The sequence below is a fragment of the Maylandia zebra genome, linkage group LG10 (genome assembly GCF_041146795.1).
Source record: "Maylandia zebra isolate NMK-2024a linkage group LG10, Mzebra_GT3a, whole genome shotgun sequence".
Taxonomy (NCBI): domain Eukaryota; kingdom Metazoa; phylum Chordata; class Actinopteri; order Cichliformes; family Cichlidae; genus Maylandia; species Maylandia zebra.
The window spans coordinates 4493339-4516842 of NC_135176.1; the positions used below are offsets into that span (position 1 = coordinate 4493339).

Consider the following 23504-nt stretch of genomic DNA (forward strand, 5'->3'; position numbering starts at 1 on the left):
AATGACACAGCTCTGTTGATAGAAACCCCAGTGCTATGCTAAGGAGTTTTACCCAGAAAATATAAAGTGACTTTGACTTGGTAGCATGGAGGTAAGTTTGTCTTGAAAATGGTTTAGTCAGAGTATCACAGACGAACACTGGCTATTAAACGGCTAACTAAGGTGTGAAAAATGTCATTGTTTGACTTTTCATTAAAGCTAAGGAGAGACATTTTAGACTTAGCGCATAATAGCATAAAGCAAGTAGTGGGCTCATCTGTTGTAGAAAGGATTGTCTCAGTGTCCTCATGAGTCTGTGTAAAAAATCTCATGCACTCATATTTTATTTATAACAGAACAGAGAAAATATATCTTTTTTTTTTAGCGCAAGACATTTTACTATTTCATTAAAAATATTAGATCATTTTGAATTTGATAACAGTAACAAGTCGTAAAAAATCTGGAACAGGGCAAAAAAGGCTGAAAAAGTAAGTGGTTCTAAAAAGAAACAGCATGCAGAACATTTTTTGTAAGCAATTAAGTGAACTGGCAACAGTTCAGTAATATGACTGACTATAAAAAGAGCAGCTTAGAGAAGCAGAAGTTCTCAGAAGTAAAGATAAATATCTGTGCAAGACTGAAAACCAGTATTGGAGTCCGACAGTTTTTGGTCATTCAAGCAGTGTTTCATTAAAAAACAGCAGGACTCTGTCATGGAAATCATTGCATGGGCTCAGCAGCATTTCTCTGTGTGAGAACATAGTTTGCATAAATTGCAATTTATTTGAACTGTTCTGTGGCCAGATGAATCAAAGTTTGAAACTAGTGTTGGAAGTGCATGGACACTGCCTCGTCTTGAATAAAGAAGAGAGGGACCATCTGGCCTCTTGCTATCACTTCAAAGACCTGCATATCTGATACTATGGAGATGCATTAGTGATAGTGGAACTGGCAGCTTGCACATCTGGACAGGCATTATCAATGCTGAGAGGTATATGCACGTTTGAGAGCAACATATGCTGTCATCCAGATAATGTCTTTTCTGGGAAAGCCTTGTATATTTCAATGAGAAAATGCTGTATATCTTGCAACAGCGTGGCTTTGTAGAAGTCCTGAATTGGTTTAAGACACAGCTGTTGCCCCCAGACCCTGAAATAGTCTGACCTTCCACAAAAAGTGCCCTCCAACAGCTGAAATATTATTTCCACTTGCTTTTAGTCAGGGAGGTCTCTTGTTTGTTTGTTTGTTTTTTGTTTCTATCGAGTCAGATTTTCTTATTGGTGCTCACGCATTCCGTCCAAATCTTAACCGAGATAGTTAATTTAATTTTTAATAAAATTTGCTTGTCTTTTTATTTAAATGTGCTTTAAAATAGATGTTTACTTTGATTTTTGTTAAAGGGTTTATGATTTGTATTTGGTCTGATAAAATGACATTGCTTTAAATGTGCTTTAAATACAGTTGATTTGACTGATAGACTTACAGTTTACCTGCTGTGTTTCCAGGAGACGGGATCAACAGGAGAAGACTCTTTTGAGTCCTTGGCAGAGTTTCAGTTGGTCCTCAGTGAGCTGGTTGGTGATGCGAGCATGGACAAAATCCGGGTGGAGTATGAGAAGCTCATCCATGCGCTGAAGAAGTCAAGAGAGAACGAAAAAAGGCTAATGTCTAAATGCAGGGAGCTGAATGCAGAGATTGTGTCCACCTCAACTAAGGTGGCTGCAGCCCTGAAATTATCCCAGGAAGATGCAACAACAATAACATCACTAAAAAGGGTATGTGCCCCAAACACAAGAACTACAGCATAGTGCAGAATAGCTTATTCATTTAGGTGCTTGACCATAGCAATCATTTTCTGATCATGAGGTAACGGGTATAGAAATGTTTTGTTTTTGTTTTTTTACGTTTTCTTTATCATGTAGCTTCTGCTAAAGAAAATAATTTGCTTACATTGTAGGAGCTGGATAAAGCCTGGAAAATGGTTGATGCTGCTCATGATAAAGAGAAGAAGGACAAAGAGACAATCAGGAAACTACAAGAAGATGTTTCCAACCTAACAAAAATGGCTGAAATTCAGACTGGGTTTTCCAGGGACCAAGAACAGAAGTGTGTCTGTGGCCCATTCTTTTGACTGTACAGATGTCGGATTAAACCATTTTTAACATGTCTGTGTGTTTTTTCTTTTGGTTTTTAGTGATCTATTTAACATGATTGATGAGCTGACCAAAGAGAGGGATAAGCTGCTGACTACAGCAGAGGGTCTGAGAGAAAAACTAAACAAAGCCATTGCAACCCAGCAAGAGATAGAGGCCAAACGAGAGCGTGCCATGGAGAGTATTTCACAGGTAAAAGCATTTGTATCTAATAATGCAACACACAGCAAGGATTAGTGATTTAAACTTTGCCTGCAAAACAGAAACTCTGTTAATAATGGGTGTCTGTAATTACATATTTAAATGAATTGTAATAATTTTCAAATATGACACAGTATTACTACCCCTGAGTGTATTACCCCTGTCTCAACAAACCCCAATACACATAAACATGCACTAATGTAGTATTTTCTGGTTCTATAGATGACTTCATGCAGTTTCTATTAGCATGTTTTGGTCTCGAGGTAGGATTGCATGACCATTGACTCTGACAAACACAATAAAATTCCACTCTAACTCCAGACTACTGCTTGTTTCCTGTCTAAACCCAGCTCCAACAGGAGCTTCAGGTGCAACAGAATGAGATTTCCCGCGAGATGAGGCTGAAGGAAAAGCTGGATAAGGAGGTAAAGCAGATGCATGTCGATATGGAGGCCAGGATGGGTGAAATCAAAGTTCTGAATCTGCAAGGCCAAAAGGCTAAAGAGGAGCAGCAGAAACTGGAGCAGCAGCTAAAAGAGCTAAAAGTAAGCAAGGAAGTGGGATGGATTATATTTCTGGTGTGACATGTTCAAAAGTAACTGCTATTGTAGTTATTGTCTCAGCTAAAACCATAGGTTATTATTGCATGAATCTTTTTTGTTAGTTGTATGTTGTGTATTTTACATATTTAGATGTTGTGCTTAAAAGGAAAAAAAAATGCCTCAAATTCTTGCGAAAACTTACTTTTTCTTACTTTACAAGAATTTGTAATAATTACCTTTACAAATAAGTATAGCGAATTAGCTCCTATTTCAATTTCAAACTTCCATACTTGTTACTTCCATACAAAGTAACAGACAGTCCAAAAAAGAAGTGAGGAAGAGTGTGCAGTCAGGGCAGAGTGGGTGGAAACAAGTGCAAGGGGTGATTTGGGATAGAAAGACAGCAGCACGAGTGAAAGGGAATTTTCACAGGTTTTTAGTGAGGTTTTGTGTGGTTTTGATGCTGCCACTAAAGAAAAAGACAGGAAACTGAGCTGGAGGTGGCAGAGCAGAGTTGCAGTGACACAGCTTCTTTCTAGTATTGTCTTGATGCATCCTCAATCATCCAGGTAAGTAAATCCCAAAAGGTTGATTGTGTTCATCTGGACGCAGCGTTTTCAGTGGGAGAAACGTTTGGTCACTCATCCAAGTGACTTCTTCAGTCTCAGCTGACTGCAGGTTTCCCCAATCTTATAAACAGGACATTTGCATAATGACTGAAGCTAATGAATGAACAATGAGCTGGGGGTCAGTTCCTTGATCATTAATATGCAAATTCTCATGACCATTGATCAACAAACACTGATCAAGGTAAACTGATCATTGATCAATGGCCATGAGTCCCATTCACACAGGTGGGGAATGGTTGCAATCACAGCATTGTCAGATGGTGATAGATGTACCCTTAGGCCCCCTCCTCGATTCAGAGATGGTCTTTCCCTTTTCACGTAAATGGCCTCCTTGACTCTGTGCTCAAACCAGCGTTCCTCCTTGTCCAGGATGTGAACATCCTCATCAGTGAAAGAGTGTCCACTGGCCTGTAGGTGTACATAAACTGCGGAGTCCTGGCCTGACGAGGTTGCTCTTCTGTGTTGTGCCATCCGCTTCACCAGAGATTGTTTGGTTTCCCCGATGTATAAATCCTGGGAATCCTCCTGGCACTTAACAGCTCACACTATGTTATTCTGTTTGTGTCGAGGGACCCGATCCCTGCGGTGGACTAATTTTTGGCACACCTTGTTTTGGGATTTAAAAACTACAGAGAAAAATCTTTAGAAAAAATGTGTCTCAACTGTTCCGATACTCCTGACACATACAGGATCACTACAGGTTTTCTCTTAGGCAGCAGTTGTCCTTCCCTCCTGGATCGGCTGGAGCTTTCTTTAGCTGCCTTCCTAGGTTTGACAAATGTCCAGCTGGGATAACCACATTTACTCAGGGCCTCTTTCTAGTATTTTAGGGTCCTTACCTAAAGGTCAGGGTTTTGTGACTTGGCAATATGTGAATAAAATTGAATTGATTTGAAAGAAAGAATACATATTTGTTCTCTAACTGCAACAGATTTTGAATGAAAAGTCAACCAAGGAGTTGGAGCAGATGCAGACGAAGAACACCAAGCTGCAGCACGAGTGTGAGCAGCTGTCATCAACCAAAGAACACCTCTCCCTGCAAAATCAACAGAATATAAATGAGCTTAAGGTACACTGTTGTCCACTAATGTACACTTAAACAGTCACAACATGGTACTGTTCAGAGAGTTCATTAAGACATATCAGAATGTAGTCAGCGTCAGTGTCCTGCATGTACAATGACATATGCTGTCCATATCCCTCTTTCATCACTGTGTGTAATGTTTCAAACACCCTGCTGCCCCCACTGGTCAGATGAGAGAGGAGGAGGTGAGTCAGTTGCGTCAGGAAGTTGCCAAACAAACAAAGATGAGAGAAGCCATCCAGAAGAAGTTCCACCAGATAGAGGATCAGAAAGCTGATGTGGATGTGCAACGGGAGACCCTGAAAGCACAGATCGCTGGTCTGGAGAAAGGTAAAGGAGCTTACCTTATGACTCATGAAACACAAGCACATGACCGTCTGACATCTGCAACTTTGAAGTAGAAATTTTACAGGCGTATACTGAATAATATATAATTTTGAGGCAGTGACAGTAATCACTATGATAAAAAAACAAACAAAAAAAAAAAACTGTAAGCCAGAATGTAAGTGGCTTTTTGGTATTACGAACAAAATCCTGCAATGAAAAATCCTTTGAAGGAGTTTGGAGAACGTGTTTCTTTTGTGGCCATGGATACATATTGTATTGGTGGCTGACTTAATGAGGCCAAAAAGTAAGAAAGTGTTAAGATTGTTAGAAATGCACACAAACACCTGATCAGAACAGAGTAGAGGGATGCAGCACTAAGTGTTAGTTTGATCTACTTTTGTGTGCTACCGTCATTTTCATTAATGAGTGAGACACCACAAAGCCTTCTAAATTGCAGTGTAATTTTTCAGTGCAATTTCTAGGCCTGAGAAATGACTTCAGATGACACAGCGCCACACTCATGGAAGAAAAATGGTCAATTTTGAAATGTTCAACACAACTGACCGTGAGCAGACATCATTTAGTAATCATCACCCTTCTTCCTCTACAGATCTTGAATCTTCTCAGAAGCAAGTAGAAGCTGACAAGAAAGCCATAGAGGAGCTGATCCGAGAGAGAGACATCTTAAATAAGGTATCCGTTATAGTTTATAGTTCTGTGACACACTATCAACCAAGCTGGGACATTTTATAGGATGTGCTCATTTTGAATCTGATTACAACGTAACCTTTTTAAGCCTCTGAGGTCATAATTATAATACTGTATAATCATCCCTGCACTTCGGGAGAGCAGCATAAACCACTGCTAGTAAATGCTCCTTTGCAATATCAGACAAAAACAAATACCTGAACCCCAAATATGTATTGAGATGATTTACTATATAACATGTTTGCTTTTCACTATGGTTCACGTTCATTTACAGTGAGATGTGTCCAGTACATAAGCATGGGTATTTTGTTGGCTTTAATCTATTTTTGTGGTCTAAGGCTAATATGTATGAAAACTTCAAGTCCACTTAACTGCACTGTTAGGATTAAAACTATGATGATATAGTTTGAGTTCTGCACTTTTGACACAAATTGAAAGCTGCTGGGTCATCTCACTCGTTCTTTTATGAGCATGTTACGCCCCACTTAAAAGCAAAGTGTTGGGGGGTAACAAAGTGAAAAAGAAATGATAAACTTCCCCAAGGTAGATGTCAGTAAAACACGATTCATTACACAACACTACTTAAGCAAGTATGAACACAGGGAAGCTCTGTTCGTCAGGGTCTCCAAGGCCAAAACAACAAACAAAACACCCCCTTTCTAACTAAAAACAAACTGAGTTTTCTCTATCGAAAAACAAAAGTGCATTAGCTGAGCTCCCTGACTGGCCACAAAACAGGAGAAAATGATTGAAACAAAAATGGCAGAGAACCCCTACCTGCTTCCACTGTGGTTCACAGATATCTTAGTAAAGGCACACCCTTACTCACAAAAAAACACAACACACCAAGGTTACACCAAAGTTGTAAATTCACACACACGCAGCCGCAGATTGCTGCCCAAACCACTGCAGCTCACAGCTTGAGCAAAAAGGGGGAAGAAGACAAGGTGTGGTGGTTTGAGATGGCAGTCTGTATGCCCTGGCTGACTAGCTGTAACACACCTCAGCTGCAGCTCATGAGGCAGACCTGGAACACAGGAGAGGGAGAAAAGGCTCTCTCTCACATAGGGAGAGCCACTAGAGGTCAGCGACCGTAACACCCCCCCCACCCCCCCCCCACACACATAAAATATTACATAAAATAAAACAGACATACTTTTAACACATACCACCGAGTTCGTTAGGGAGTTTAACACTGCGTCCTGGACAGTGCACCAGCTACCACATTGTCCATACCTCTCTTATGTCTGATGTGTATGTTGTACTCTTGAGCAAGCAATGCCCAACTCATCAATCTCTGGTTGTGATTGAAGGGTTCCTTTGGACTGCACAAACGAGTCAAAGGAGCCACTACTGTCGACAAATTCCAGCAGAAACATCTGTAGTAGCCCACTAGACCCAAGAAGCGCCTGAGCTCCCGTCTTGTGGTGGACACAGGGTAGCTCAGGACAGCTTCCACCTTTGCATTTACAGGGCACTCCTGGCAGTGTCCCAGTTGCTTGCCGAGGTATGTCACTACTGCCTTGGCAAATTCACATTTTGCCAGGTTCAAGGTTAGGGAAGCCTGGGCTAAATGACCAAAAACATTCCTTAGTGTGCTAATGTGCTCAGTCCAGCACAACGAATATATCACGATATCATCCAAATACACGTTACAGTTTTTAATGCCTGCTAACACAGAGTTTATAAGCCGTTTGAAAGTGGCTGGTGCATTTCGCATACCAAATGCCATTACTGTGTACTGCAGGAAATGGTCTGGAGTAACAAAAGCTGAAATATTAGAGGCTCTACTAGTTAAAGGAACCTGCCAGTACCCTTTTAACAAATCTAATTTTGTTATGTAGGTAGGTAGGCTCTGTAAGTGTTTGGGAACTGATGAGGCCAATATTGAAATGCTTGCCAGTTCGCATAGGATTTCATAGCCCTCTCTGACCCTCTCTTTACCTCCACCATGCTCACCCTTCAAGATTACCCCTACTCCATTTTGTTTCCTATCTACATCATGGTGGGACAGTTGCATCCTCACACAATACCCTATATCAGGTTATTGTGTGAGGATGCAACTCTAGTTGATCTCTCGTTGCCTCCTAACACACCCTGTCCCCCTCCTCCCGCTTTGTCTTCAGCCAAGAGTAGCACAGTTTCCATCGGCACTGCCCAACAGCACCCGGGGCGATTTGTTGTTAACCTGGGCCCTGAGCGATCCAGTGTGGAAATCTCATTCCTGATGACACACATATATATTTGAGAAAGTTTTACACCAGATGCCCTTTCTGACACAACCCTCCCCATTAATCCAGGCTAAGAACCAGCACTAAGAGTACCCTGAATTGTGGTGCTCCTGTGGCTGGATCAGAATCATGAAGGGTTTTCATGGATGTATTTTTTTCTCTACCAAGAAGAAAGCTTTAAGCTGGATGATTGCTGTTGAGGATGTGGCATCTGAGTATTCAGATCACAGGCCAGTTTTAAAAGATTTTGTGCTCTGGGAGCTTAGCAGTGGTTCTGGATGTTGTCTATATCTCTCTTTTCTATGGATGGAGGAGTTTTACCTTGTGTTTTTTAATCTGGTGACAAAACATGCTCGATATTGATATTATTTTTCATGCAGACATTAATACACAAAATCATTTTGTTTGTAATACCAGAAGAGATTCAGTACTGGTTTCCACATTGTTGACTGTGTACACACAGGCTGACATCAAACTCAAGAACATATGTTTAAAAAAATAGTTAAACTTCTCAGTTTTTAATTCAGAATTTTTGTTATTTATTTTTTGTTGTGATAAATGTGTGATTATGATTAACTGATATAGAAGAGGTCTACAGGGTACTTGCCTCAATCACTCTTCATATTCAGTAACCAGTTGTTTCTGTATAACAGTACTAAATGAGTGTGTCTTCCTTTTGGTCCTCAGCAGCTGGAGCCTATGTTAATGCTTACTGTTTTTATGCTTGTATTCCCATGAGCAGAACTTAATCAAAGCTGTGCAGTCAACTGAGAAGCAGCAAAACCTTGTCAAGCTCCTTGAGCAGGACAAGAAAACGTTGGAGCACGAGATCAGCGGCTACCGCCTGGAGGCCCAGAAGCAGCGCAAAATCATCCAGCAGCTGGAGAAAGAGCGTGACCGCTACATCAACGAGACCAGCAACCTCATACAGAAGGCAGGTCTTGCAGGAGGAGCTAGTCTCCTGGATTAGCTTGTTCGTTTTTGGTTTTTTTTTACAAATGGGACTTTTCCTCTTTCCACAGGTACAACAAAAAATGAATGATGTAGAAGTTAGAGAAACAGAGATATTTGACTGGAAGAAGAAGGTCACTGAGGCTGCGTGCAAGCTCAAACAGCACGATAACTTGCTGGAGACTGTCGTGTCTGAAAGGAACCTCTACAGCAAAAACCTCATTGAAACTCAGGTAATAGCAAAGTGATGATGTGAATCACTGCTGGTGTCATCACTCAGCAGAGCTTAATTACACCAGGGAAAGGTTGAACACACCATATTTACAGATGTTTATATTGTAATTCCTCTTCATCTTTTCTCTTCTTCCCTTTTCTGTGTGGTCATTGTGTTCTATCTTTCTCCCTTAGGAAGAGATTGCAGAGATGAAGAGGAAGATGAAGACCATGAACAACCAGGTCACCCGACTCAGAGATGAGATCAGTGGGAAAGAGCTGGCCCTTGCCAAGGATCAACAGGAGCACAAACGCTTAGAGAAAGAAAACGAGACCCTCAAGGTACAGAAAGGTTCCACAGCGGTTCATGATGGAGTGTGGGTCTGACCTCGTCCTTATTTATCTGCTGATTTGTCTTTTTAGTAACTTGACTCTTGTGAAAATATATATTCATTTGAATCCCACCATTGCCATTCTGGATGGTTTTGCCTGTATTGTACAGTTTTCTAAAATTGATTTAATTGATTTAAATTCTTCTTTATAAATGCTTTTATAAAATAGTACAAAATGCCTTCTGCAAAATGTAACTAAAACTTTCACCAGTAGAGGGAAGTGTTTCACTAGAAAATGCTTATTACTTCAGTTGGTCAACACAGTCACTTCCAAGCTAGATGATCCTGGGTTTACACCAACTGTGTGGAGTTTCTCCCTGTGACTGTTTGGGTGGTGCTTCCATGTTTACCATACATGTGGATGGGAGCGTGAATGGTTGATTTTCTCTCTGTTGTTTGCCTGTTGTTTTTACTGTTTCTTTTTTTGGGGGGGAGGTTTGAAAACGGTTGTTTTCCACGTGCTTCAGCTGCTGTTTGTTGCACTACTCTTGACATTTTGAGCTTCCTCTCATGTTGCATTTAGGGTACAGTGGCGTTGCAGTGGAATAATTCCCTCTGTGTCTTTTGTTTATCATCCATGACATCAGTGGAAATCGTAATTGGGTGAATAAAAGATGTGAGGGAGAGTTCATAAGAAACCATGAATCTGTCTGCACTTATACTAGACCGCTAATGTAAATAATGATGTTTGCTGTGAGACAGTGCAGAGTAGAGCAGAGTGACAACAGAGAGTACCTTAAATACCCTGTGAAAAATACCACTTCAATACTGGGATTGGCATTTTAAAAAGAATGTAGCCAACCAATCACAGTTGGGAAAGTTTATTAAGAAATGGTCCCCACTCCTCTGTCCACTTTTTTGCCTTCTCACCAAACAGTTTCTACTTTAACTCTTACAATGTTCGGGATCACAGCATCTCTGAAGTTCATTTAATAAATCATAATCCTAAACATTGGTAATATAAAAACACATATTGCTAAATTGAGAGGTTTTATATCTGATATAGTGATCTAGCTTTTTTATTAGACTCAGTTGGCATCACTTCTAATCACTTGTGTTGACATTTCAGGCTGAACAGTATTTCCTGAAAATCCTGTCTTGTTCACCTATTTTTTTGATTGCCTTTAATTTTATAATGATCCACTACACAGCACTAGAGAATAAATTTCATTACAGGAGATGGCTTTCACCCACAGGTATTAAACCACTGGAGTGATTTGAATTACTCCAGTGAGTAACTGACAGATTTCAATATATACATGTAAATGGGGGGATTGCAATTATGAATTGGTGGTATATAGATAAAATTGTCTTGAACTGAATTAAATCCATGTTTGCTCCTATCTAAATTTCCTGCATTTCCTACAGGCAGAATTGCAGCTGATCAAGCTCCAGCTGGAAGAAACAAAGCAGTGTGTAGACAGCCAGAAAACAGAGCAGCAAAAACTGCAGAAGATAATATCGGATGCTGATGCTGAGCAGACCCAACAGAAGAAACAACTGGAACAGGTAAAGAAGGAGAAACATAGACGGGTAGAGAGAGACAGAAAAAGACTCTGATTATGTGTTCTCTCAAGGTGATCAGAGAGCGGGACAGCCTGGGCAAGCAGCTGCTGCATAGCAATGACGAGCGTACACTGTTGTATGAGAAGATCAGAATCCAGCAGTCAATCCTAAGCAAGGGGGACTTTCACTACAAGCAGAGGATCGAAGACATCCGCCTGCTCAAGCTGGAGATCAAGAGGCTCAGACGCAAGAAAAGCATCCTTGACAAGACTTTGCCCAACACAGAGGAGCTGAGGTAAAGGGAGGCATTTGTGGCCAATAGTGAAGAAGGAGAAGGAAGGCAAGATACAAGCATTGAGCACAAAAAGGAAAAGGAATGAGGGGACCCGCAGAGCGCAGTATTTAGAGTAAAAGAGCCAAAAGGAGTGAGATGGAAAGATTGTTAGGTAGGAATCGCTGCTGTCAAACAGTAAATTGTTTCACATAGATCCTTTAAAAAATTCCAGTATTTCTTGTGATATTTTCACAATGGATTCATTTTTAAACTCTTAATTAATAGAGTGAAGCAGTAGAATGTTGTTTTTGCCTCCAGTTTGACGGAATTTAAATGGAAATTATGTTAATATGTAATCCTGTATTTTAGGCAAGAGCTGTTTCATCTGCAGAGGCAGCTGCTCAGAGAGAGAGCAAGGAACAGCGTGCTTGAGGAGCAACTGAAGCCGATAAATATTCACAGATGGAGGCAACTAGAGGTGAATGATTTATCCTTGTGTTAGCTCGTAACTTTCATAGCACTAGCTTTTCTTTTTCACATGTTCTAAATGACTGACTTGCAGGGGAGTGACCCTGGTAAATACGAGCTCATCCGTAAGATTCAGTCCTTACAAAAGCGCCTGATCGCCAAAACCCAAGACCTTGAGGAACGTGAGCTCTTGTTGCAGGTGAACACCTGAACACTTGTTTTAAACTAACTGATCTAACTAATGATCTTCGCTTTGTACCTGCACAAGCCTCTTTGGATCATTAGTCTTTTGAAGTTTACGCATAAAAATAAGTGTGACTCACAGATGCATGGTCTTCTTTTAAGCCATGTACTTTACCCATAACTTCCTTTCTTTTAATTTTACCATGAAGGAAAAGGAGAAGCTGTATGTGGAGCTAAAGCACATTCTGGCCCGGCAGCCAGGTCCTGAGGCAGCCGAGCAGCTCCAGCAGTGTCAGTGGACCATCCGAGACAGAACCAAAAAGCTCAAGGTCTTGTGCAGAAAATTACAGATTTGTATCATTTGTTTGCGTTTACTTTTTGATATAAATAATGACTTCAATAAAATAATATATATTGTTTTAAAGTCAGAAAATTGGCACCAACATAAAAGACAGTATTTTTTAATATCTATTTTAGACAGATGGCACTGGTTTCTCACATCTCTGACAAAAATATGTTTTTCCATCTTATTTTTCAGGCACTGATAGCAGAGTTGAGGATGCTTGACTCGAAGATGAATGAGTATAAAAGTGAGAATCAAAGACTGGCCACGGAGCTAGCAAACGTTACGAAGAAATACCTAAGTGAGAAAAAGCTCCAAAGGTGAGGCTGATCTTTGTTCTAATTAAAAGCTCCAGTATATAACGCACTGAGAAAACGTTCAGCTGCTCATCCTTTCGTTCACTGTGTGTCTCCTCAGTGAGCAGAGGACAAAGATCAAGGTGGAGCACCCGGAGCTTCTGCCTCAGCTGAGCAGCAAACCCCATTTTACAGGAGGAGGTTTCAGAGTTGATAACCCTGTAAGAAGATAATTTAACTAAAACTAAAACATTCAAAATGAATAGTTCACAAATCATGACATGACCTCGCACCTGTCCATGACCTCAGTAGCATAAGGTTGACCATTTGTTGCTTTCAGTTTTATGTTCTAATATAGTATTTTTGATGTGTGTAAATCTTTGGCAAAATTCCAGCAAAACCTGTACTTAGGTCTTTAAGAGCTTGGCTCTGCAGTACACCAGCATGAATTTATTTATATTGTGCTTTGTTTAATAAGAGTGATTATGCAAATCTTAAAAGAGCAATATAGGTATGAAAGAATATTTGTACGCAGATTAGAAATAGCAGTATGGTTCTGATGGGCAATGTTCCCTCTAAGCTGCGCGCGTGTGCAATTGCGCACTGCTGGCACGGTCTCTGCGCACAGAAAATCTGCATTGCGCACAAAAAAAAATCTAACCTGAATTGAAATTAAAATTAAAACTTTAACAATTCTGTTTTGCAGTGTTAGTCAGTTAGTGACTGGCTGCTCCCGTGTGGGATTAGAACTACAGTGGGGCAAAAAAGTATTTAGTCAGCCACCGATTGTGCAAGTTCCCCCACCTAAAATGATGACAGAGGTCAGTAATTTGCACCAGAGGTACACTTCAACTGTGAGAGACAGAATGTGAAAAAAAAATCCATGAATCCACATGGTAGGATTTGTAAAGAATTTATTCGTAAATCAGGGTGGAAAATAAGTATTTGGTCAATAACAAAAATACAACTCAATACTTTGTAACATAACCTTTGTTGGCAATAACAGAGGTCAAACGTTTACTATAGGTCTTTACCAGGTTTGCACACACAGTAGCTGGTATTTTGGCCCATTCCTCCATGCAGATCTTCTCGAGAGCAGTGATGTTTTGGGGCTGTCGCCGAGCAACACGGACTTTCAACTCCCGCCACAGATTTTCTATGGGGTTGAGGTCTGGAGACTGGCTAGGCCACTCCAGGACTTTCAAATGCTTCTTACGGAGCCACTCCTTTGTTGCCCGGGCGGTGTGTTTTGGATCATTGTCACGTTGGAAGACCCAGCCTCGTTTCATCTTCAAAGTTCTCACTGATGGAAGGAGATTTTGGCTCAAAATCTCACGATACATGGCCCCATTCATTCTGTCCTTAACACGGATCAGTCGTCCTGTCCCCTTGGCAGAAAAACAGCCCCATAGCATGATGTTTCCACCCCCATGCTTCACAGTAGGTATGGTGTTCTTGGGATGCAACTCAGTATTCTTCTTCCTCCAAACACGACGAGTTGAGTTTATACCAAAAAGTTCTACTTTGGTTTCATCTGACCACATGACATTCTCCCAATCCTCTGCTGTATTATCCATGTGCTCTTTTTTTTTTTTTTTTTTTGCCTGTCCCGTTTAGCTCTTTTGCCATCAGAATTGTTGTCTAAAGGCAAAGAAAGATGCCCAACGGATTTACTTTACCAAATTGACCATCCCAGCCTTGCCGTAATGGTCCATTTGATTCACCTTTTATTGTTTATTTTATTTTCACTTACTGAATATGGGACAGACTTGACTGGGGGAAAGAAGGGGAGAAAGAAAGAGGGAAAGAGAAACAGCTGAGAAGAGGGACGGGGGAGAAGGGCAAAAAACAAAAACCAACAGAATGAGCAGAAAAAAAAAAAGAAAAAAAATGCATATATCAATCACCTGGATCACCTGCTGAGAAAGAAAAAAGAAAACAAGCAGAAGAGAACAAGAGTAATAGAATAAACAGCATCACAATGATATATGGGAATATGACAGTAAATACTAAATATTAAACATTATTGTGCAGCACATAAGATCAACAGAACACAGTGTGCTTTGAGGTAGGAGCCAAAAAGGGTGTAGTTTGTGGGTGTGATCACCCGTGTGTACACCTGTGAGCATGGACGCGCTTGTTTTTTGTTTTTTAAAAGGTTCCTTCATGTAATGATCTGCTAGAGGGTGTGGGGGGGCCACAGCCCCGTCCTCCAGGGCATGAAGCAGGTATGGAGGAGATCAAAACTCCAGACATCCAGAGGCCCCCAGAACACAAGAGACCAAGGAAGACCAACAGAGGGGCAGCCGCGCCACTGTCCCAGAAAGAGCTGAGGAGAGTCCCAGATGAGGGCTCACTCAGCAGCCGCGGAGCAGAAGCCAGGGGGAGTTGCAGTGACGCGCCCGTGAGCTTCGCCGGCAGCCAGCCGTGCCTGAGTGACCGAGCCCCAGGCCAAGAGGCCGGGGGCACCCCACCTCCGAAGTGGCCTGAGCGAGCCCCAGGCTCCAGGCCCCGATAAGCGGCCGCCAAGGAGTGAGCCGGTGTGTACCTGGACGCCCATCCCCGGACACAAAGAACCACCAACGCACCGATGTCTGAGGGAGTCCGCCACTGGCAGGGGAAGTGGTGGTGGGGGGAGATAGGCCTCCAAACCTTGGAGGGCCTGAGATGTCCCCAGAGAGGTGGCGCCTGACACCCAACCTGACATATAGACACAGACATACAGGCACACACAGACACAAACATCCATTCCCACCCTCATGCTCTCATATGCACTTACTCCACACTCAACCAACGTGGAGACAGACATAAAGAGACGCTGTACACACGATCACACTCCCCAAGCGTACTCTACGAACCGGGTCTAGGTACCCTTGCCCCTGGAGGGGGAACTGCACCCAGACCCAGGTGGTGTTACCCTTTTCCCTGCGGTGGGGGGAGGCAGACCGCCCCGACTCCGCAGCAGCAGGGAGGCCCCACACTCCAGACCGCAGTCGGACGGCCAACTCCTCCTCCTATCCCCCCCGCTCCAGCAGGTCGCAGAGAACGGGGGTGAGAGAAGACTCCAAACCTCCCTCCACCCGCTCATTGTAGTGTTGATGCATGTGTGTTCTAAGGTGCATTTAAAACCCAGGAGGGCATGGAGCTACCTGCCAGAGAGCAGCAGGTAAGCGCATGGTCCCTCCTGCTAGCCCTCAATGTCTACGTGTATTTAACCTTGTGCTCTCTGGCAAACTTCAGACGGGCCTGGACATGCACTGGCTTCAGCAGCGGAACACGTCTGGCACTGCGGGATTTGATTCCCTGCCGTTGTAGTGTGTTACTGATGGTGACCTTTGTTACTTTGGTCCCAGCTCTCTGCAGGTCATTCACCAGGTCCCCCCGTGTGGTTCTGGGATCTTTGCTCACCGTTCTCATGATCATTTTGACCCCACGGGATGAGATCTTGCGTGGAGCCCCAGATCGAGGGAGATTATCAGTGGTCTTGTATGTCTTCCATTTTCTGATGATTGCTCCCACAGTTGATTTTTTCACACCAAGCTGCTTGCCTATTGTAGATTCACTCTTCCCAGTCTGGTGCAGGTTTACAATACTTTTCCTGGTGTCCTTCGAAAGCTCTTTGGTCTTGGCCATGGCGAAGTTTGGAGTCTGACTGTTTGAGGCTGTGGACAGGTGTCTTTTATACAGATGATGAGTTCAAACAGGTGCCATTCATACAGGTAACGAGTGGGGGACAGAAAAGCTTCTTACAGAAGACGTTACAGGTCTGTGAGAGCCAGAGATTTTCCTTGTTTGAGGTGACCAAATACTTATTTTCCACCCTAATTTACGAATCAATTCTTTACAAATCCTACCATGTGGATTCATGGATTTTTTTTCACATTCTGTCTCTCACAGTTGAAGTGTACCTCTGGTGCAAATTACTGACCTCTGTCATCATTTTAGGTGGGGGAACTTGCACAATCGGTGGCTGACTAAATACTTTTTTCCCCCGCTGTATGCCACCTTATCCCAATGATGCGATTCACATTCGTATATACGCAGCTAATCAACGTCGTTGACAGGCTATGACAGCGTCCTTATGTGCCGACACCGGTGTTTTAGCTAGCAAAGCGGCGTGGCTGATGTGGAGTGAAGCCACGTTAATGACAACGTGTACAACCATTGGAGATGTGAGCCGGACAGACGGAACAATTGACAGAAAAAGTGTGGACTTTATACCAGTTTTTAAATTGTGTTGATAGGGCACGAAAAGCAGAGTTATGATAAAAATATCTGCAATGTTTGGTTTTCTTCCTGAATACTATCGTTATTTATATTTACTGCAGGAAGAAACGTAAAAACAGCGTTTTATAGGGAAAACGCTCGAAAGCACTCTCCGCCTGTGAGCAAAAACAAAACCAAAAAACCCCACCCTTTCCTATTGGTCGAAAAATGTACCATGTCGACCAATCAAAGAATGATATGGCAACATGGCATGTAGTTGTTTAGGAAAGGGGGAAGTTTTAGGAGTGACGGCGGTGTTTTGAGATGTGAGAGATTTGCGACGTTAAGCGCAAATCTTGTGTCGTTAGTGTGTAGTGTAGTCAATAGTTTTGTTGTGTGTGTCAGAACAATGAGGCGACTGCTGAATGTTACAGGTGTTACAGCAGTGATACATCTCCTGTTGTCAGACCTGCAGGTATCAGGCTGTTGTTCTCCTTCATCTCATAGTGGACAGAAATTAGTTTTGGAGTGACACAAATAATTTGTGTGGCATCAAATGTGATGCAGAACAGCTGATTGTTCTGTAAATAGTTTGAAATGTTTATTTAAAAAAACACCTTGGCTGCATTTTTAGGTAAACAGCTGCAAAAAACTTTGTTGTTTGCAAAACTCAGTTACTTTTTTGAAGAAGTAACTATATAATTAATTGCCCAACATTGGTCATTATATACTGTATTTTGCAGACAGAGAGTTACAGGACTCTCCCAGACCACAGACTCATACTCATAATACAAGTCAGAGCTTTATACAAAACAATAAATAAAAAAAGAAAGTTGTGTTTTCAAAATTGGAGTTCAAGTTATTTTTACTTACAATAGTGTTAACATGCTACACAGGTCATGAACAAGATTTTTTTTACATTTTCATTGTAAGTGGGCTAAAGCAGTTAATTAAAAGTAGTCTAACATAAATGTAAACGCTGTAATTTGATTATTTTAATAAACCATGTAACCTGGATGGATTCGATGCTGGCGTGACCACAGTGCACACGTCTAATGTTGCTCACAGTGGTCCAAGTGTCCGCTCAGGGAGTTTGTGTGTTCGCTCAGACACATGAAAAATTAGAGGGAACATTGCTGATGGGCACCAAACAACTTTAGGGTTTATTTATGAAGCACACTATACCTCCCAATAATATATATCTGATGGATATAATGATCCAATCTAACAATTTGTACATGATTGTATGAATGGAAAAGAATAAAGAATCCCGTGTGTTCAGTTTTCACAGCCACAGCATCAGCACAGCTCCATCTGGGCTTCACTGCTTCTCCATTTGACCATTAAACTATACATCAACCACTACAGATTGCTCAGGCAGTAAAACATTCAGTTTCTTCATTTTTAAAATAAGAGAATAATGTGAACATTACTCATGTGTTTTGCAGTGTTCTGATGTGTGTGCTATCTAATCGAGTTCATGATTGTTAAATGTTGTGCTATTCTGAGTCTTGATCTTTCTGGGCTCTGCCATAGATCTATGCTAACCAGATGTTGACTCATCTGTCTGTAAAGGAACTTGCATACATATAAAATGTTTTAATATAAATGCTTTCTTTCGTTCAAACCTCCGTCTTTCACACATTCACTCAGCAGCAGTTTTTGCTTCTAGTTAGTTAGTTTATTGCCATCTAAAGCATTTTAAAAAGACTTCACATTCTGTTTAACAATACAAGCATTAAAAAATTTGTCAAATGTAGTGTTCAGAATCTGTTCAGAATATTGTACTGGAAGCCTATTTTCATGAGATTTAATAAAAAAAGACTTTTATCGCGTTGTCATACCTGATATTAAAAGCTACAGATCTCAGTGTTGCCAAATCCCACTGTAACCCCAGACTGTACTCATTTTTCTGTTTAGGTGTGAAGTCATCCTCTTCCATGTAGGCAACAGAAAATACTTTACCTGTTGCCTGTTTCTACTTTGAGTACATTTCAGAGTCTGTACTTTTTCACTTTTACTCGAGTAAAAAAAGTATTTCAACTTTTACTACAGTATTTTTTAACACAAGTATCTGTACTTCTGTCTGTATTTTTTATTTTTTTTTTATTTTTACCTCGGATCATTCAGTTATAAAACGTGAAACATTTCAGTAAGTTAATATGATATCCCTGTCATCTCCACAAGATGTCAGCAAAATACTCACCACAGTGCATTCCATCTACCAAATTACTTAGACATGATTTTATAGTTTTCTTTGCCAGGAATAAAAGAAAATATATATTTAAACTAGAAGGACAGTCAGGAGGAGGATTGTTTGTGAATAAGCTATTTTAAAGACTGTGATCTCATTTCCCATGCTCCTACTCTCCACCAAGTTTCCTAAAATTTGGCTTGGTGGTTACATATAATCCTACTAACAAACAAGCGAAAAAACATACCACTTCATTGGCTCATGCCTTATCAGAAGAAAAAATCTATTATAAATAGAACATACATGTATTTGTTTTCAGCACAGCAACCCAAATGATACCATGTGATCATTATAAGTGCGAGCACAATTATAGGTGCAACCCTTAAAGAAACAGACGTTTTCTGGTGGGACAGTATTACATGTGGCCCTAAAATAAATAATCAGTACATTTTTATAGCAGCTTGGGCACACAGTGTGCAGCAAGTCATGATAATTTAACTGAGTTCGTGTGAAAGTCCTGTGAAAGCTACAGCTGTTTGTTGACGATTCTTCGTGGGTTGAAGGTGTGTTCATCACTGAGGCGTGATAGCAACATGTTTACGTGGAATAACACAGGAACACGCACTCTTTTATACGTTGTGCATTTATTATCCCCATTTTCAAATAAAATACTTTTATTTGTGTAGTAGTTCATGACTATTTGCACACAAATTCCTCCACCCTTGTTTAGCATATATATATATATATATATATATATATATATGGAGTTATTCCTCTTCCAGTGCTGTTACAGTATAACCATGGCAACCAGTCTGGACTGTGTGAGCTGTGTTGCTGTAGTACTGCGAGGCCTCTGACAGGACATGTCTTCTTTCTTCCTTTTTTTCTCTTTTTCGCTTGAAGAAGCAGCTGCTCACGCAGGCTAATGAAGATGGTGTGTGCAGGCTTTTGTTGGCTTGTTGCAGTGCGCATGCTGATTTTACACTGCACGCCTGTGAGCAGGCCAGGGCAGCACCTCCTATGTATTGACGTCATACGCAACACTCCTCTCTGCCTGTGACTGCTGAAGCTGCCAGTTTCAGTTCTAGGATATTATTCATTAACATTTTTTCATTTGTATGGTTGTCACCAAATACAAAATGAAAATATTCATGAAGTGCTGGGTTGCAGGAAAAATGTCCAAATAATATCACAGCATCACTGTTTAAAATAAGTGGGAAAACACACAGAGCATGCACAGAACTCTCTCTGGTTGCTAATTTTCTGTGAAACCTTTAATAAGTCTAGTCCTCTCATGTATTGCTCAGAGCTGGATGTTCCTGGCCGAAGTGAAGATCTTGTTTTGATATTTGGAAACTTGAGCATCAGAGTGTGACAGTAACATACAAACTGTTATGTGAGTGCACATGTTCATACTGGCCCAGATGGACCTTTCTGAAAGGTCTAAACCTTGACCACAGAGTCGAAAGTAGGGATTAACTGGATTTAAATCACAGGCTTGGATGAAAAAGGCATCACATTGTTTATTACTGCTGCCAAATATGAGAAAATGCATCCTTTAAGGAAAAACATGAGGTCATTTTAAGTTTCTTTTTCAAATAAACTTTGGCTGGGAGAAGATGGTTTCTGTATCCTGTTCAATTTGACTTCTTATTCTGAAATTTTTCAACATTTTGTAGATGCATTTTGTAGATTATACCCAGTCATGTTACATGGTATTAACTCATCTAGTTACAAAGCTGTTTCTTTTTAGCACCACTTGCTAATGAGCTAATAGTAACAAACAGTAAAATCTCTCAGTTCAAACATTTCATATGTTTTCTATGTTCTAAAGTAAACAGGTTTGGGTTTAACAGATTTGTAAATCTTGTTTTTGTTTGTGTCTTACATAGTATTCCAACTCTTTGGAATGCTATGTAAACTTTTTGGAGATAGGTAAGTTGTGAACCAGGTTTCTTTGAGCTTCCTAGTTTATCTCAGTATTCCTGCCTTCTTGTGTTCAGGCAGACTTACAAACCCAAAAAGATATGTGTACCATAATTTAAACATATGCAGAAATTCTTGTGAAACCCTGAGCTACTCAAAGATAAATTCATATTTTAACAGGCAGATTGTTTCCCCCTAATCTTCCTTTTGGAACAACTCAAAAGGGGACTGAAGATAAATCTGACTTGTATATGTGAGAAAACATGAGAAAACCTAAGAGTGCCACTGGTTTATATTCCAGTATATGAATCATTACCTTGTGTCTATCTCTGCATTTTCCTTTGCATTTCCATCATCATTTAAAAAACAAAGCATGTTTTTATGATGTTTTTTGTATATATGTATATATCTATAAATTAATTTTAAGCTATATTTTCCTCTCTGTGTGTTCAGGTCTATGGCAGAATGTCAAAGCAGACAACAAAAGAAAAGATGCTCACACTGTGTGTACACAGTGGGCTACCTCGCTACAAGCATCATCTCCTACCAAAGCCCCTTGCCTCCCCTCCTTCCTACTTCATGAATATTAGGGAATTAATGCTGGCAGGCAGGGAGAGCAGGAAGGGGCTGGGACAAAGAGAGAAAGAGAGGTTAGTGAGGGAAGCAAGCGTGGGGAAAGGGAGGGTGAGGAGAGCTGATATCGTCACAGGACCTGGCAGTGCGCAGGCTCTGAATGAGCTGGGTTGGCTGCCTATTGATTGGAAAACAACGGGCTATAGGAGGACAGATAAGGGTGTCTGTGGGCTAACGGGTGAGGGTAGGGATACAGACCAAAGCTCACACTACACTTCACCTCCCTGAATTCTCCTCTCGCTCTGTTTTTTCACCCTGGAATGAATGCGACTGCTGCTGCTCATCTCTGGGTTTTGCTGTGAAGGGAGGTGCCTGTTCTTCTTCTCTGAGAAGATCCTGCCTACACACCACGCCAGGACAAAAACGGCTCCTCTAACCACAGGTAATCTGTCTTCTTGTCTGCACTCTAATCCCGATGTCTGTTCTTCCAGTCCTTCCCGTTATTCCGGACCCTCGTTTGCATCTTGCTACCATCTTTGCCTTGTAACCATGGTTTCCTCTCTTCTCTCCCTCCCCCATTACCTCTTTTTTTCCCCTTCCTCTGATGAGCTGATGACATGCACTTGCTTGATTTCCATTTCTGTCATGGCAGTAAATATTGATTTAAAAAGGAATCCTTTTCAGTTTATGTGGGACAAAATCACATTGATATGACTTTTTTTATAAGCTTAAAACAATGATTGCTGTAAAAGATGTGACATTTTATTCTATATTCTTAATACACCACAGCCTATTATTTTTAAAAGCACTTAACAAGGCATCATTTGAAAATGCTCAAATGAATTGAGCAAAAGAATGAGGATAAAAGAATTCTTTAGAAAAAAAGAGCAAGGGAGCTGCTCTTTGATTTGTCTGATTCAGCAGTTGCTACTCAAAAATAGAATTAGAGATTTGGTTCCATTGCATTAAATGACCTCTGATGAGTTCAGGCAGTTGGCACTTCCATGCACACCTGAGACCACTACCACTCTCTGTGAAGGTCACATACAAAAAAAGCTGACACACAGATACAGGTACCTGCACATCTCTAACAGCTCCATCTCTATACTGTCACCATTTTTAAGGATGCTGTAAACTCCCACCTTTCCTGTGCCATGGCAAAATATTCCACATCCAGCTTAAACTGACCCAGCAGTAAGCAGAAAGGCTACTGCATGATGGGACGAGTGTTCTTAAGAAATTTAATTTGCAATTTTTGTTCTTAGCCTGCCAGATTTTCAAGCAGCAGTTCATCAATTCCTCCTACAAAGAGTCCCCACGGCGAGGTTTGAGTCAGCCACTAATTTCCATGTCTGTGCTCCTTATTTGGGAGACCAGATCCACCTAATTTGGCCTATTGACAGACACAAGTTGTCAGTCACCATTACATGTGTATGTGTTTGTCTTCTACTGCAGTGTGGACTGAAACAAGAGTTAAGACCATTAATGGGAGATCACTAACAAACAAAGTAAGCGAGCTACACAGTGAGGAGAGTAAGAAAGTAAGGGAGAGATTCTGAAAGACGATATCCGGCTGCAGCACTTTGCTGAGTGCAGCGATGAGAAGGAAGAGGCTCGAACAAGCTTGTTTTTAAATGGACTTCTCTGTACTTACCCATTTACGCCAGGCCACAGTCCAGCAAAGCACAAAGGAGCTAAATTAGTCCTCACTGCTGTCTGACACTGCGTCAGGCAGCCTGAGCAAAGCACAACTTGTCAGAAAAGATGTACTCCAGCACTGACTGTCAGCACCCTTCACTCTCTCTGGTTTTATTAAATTAAATCACATACACATACTATTTTTAATTAACATTTATCAGTGTATACTGGTTTTACTCTTCAGTTAAGTTAACTGAAGTATGATATTTATTTATATATTTTTACTACGAACTGTGTAAACAGTAACAGTAATTCACCAATTTAAATAGATAAATTCTATTAATCTTTTCCACATTTTGGTATCAAGTTTGACACTAGGCACCAACTCTGGAACATAAGCTAAACCACAAACTAATGGAATAAACTTTTGAATATAAGAATCTGAGAACTAATTTCTCAAAGGGAACATTTAACATACCTCATCCTG

The 23504-nt window shown here is 41.0% G+C and overlaps 2 protein-coding genes across 3 annotated transcripts in view; both read left to right on the forward strand.

Moving 5' to 3' along the window:
* Positions 1–21667, forward strand: cfap58 (cilia and flagella associated protein 58). 2 transcript variants are annotated; one of them, XM_004567437.2, is made up of 19 exons: positions 1–91; positions 1485–1754; positions 1937–2085; positions 2174–2324; positions 2684–2878; positions 4436–4573; positions 4759–4918; positions 5526–5608; positions 8597–8788; positions 8877–9038; positions 9214–9360; positions 10779–10919; positions 10988–11211; positions 11560–11668; positions 11753–11857; positions 12051–12170; positions 12380–12504; positions 12602–12701; positions 21260–21667. In XM_004567437.2, the coding sequence occupies exons 1-19, from the start codon at positions 86–88 to the stop codon at positions 21665–21667; spliced, it is 2985 nt and encodes a 994-aa protein (XP_004567494.2). In that variant the 5' UTR covers positions 1–85. The 2 variants fall into 2 exon arrangements, with proteins under 2 accessions (XP_004567494.2, XP_076745035.1); XM_076888920.1 differs by having other exon boundaries at positions 12057–12170.
* fez1 (fasciculation and elongation protein zeta 1 (zygin I)) overlaps positions 21666–23504 on the forward strand; it is a 17129-nt gene continuing 15290 nt past the window's right edge. The window contains exon 1 of the mRNA XM_004567438.4: positions 21666–21821. The gene's annotated coding sequence lies outside the window, so the exon portion shown is untranslated. The remainder of the gene's footprint in view (positions 21822–23504) is intronic.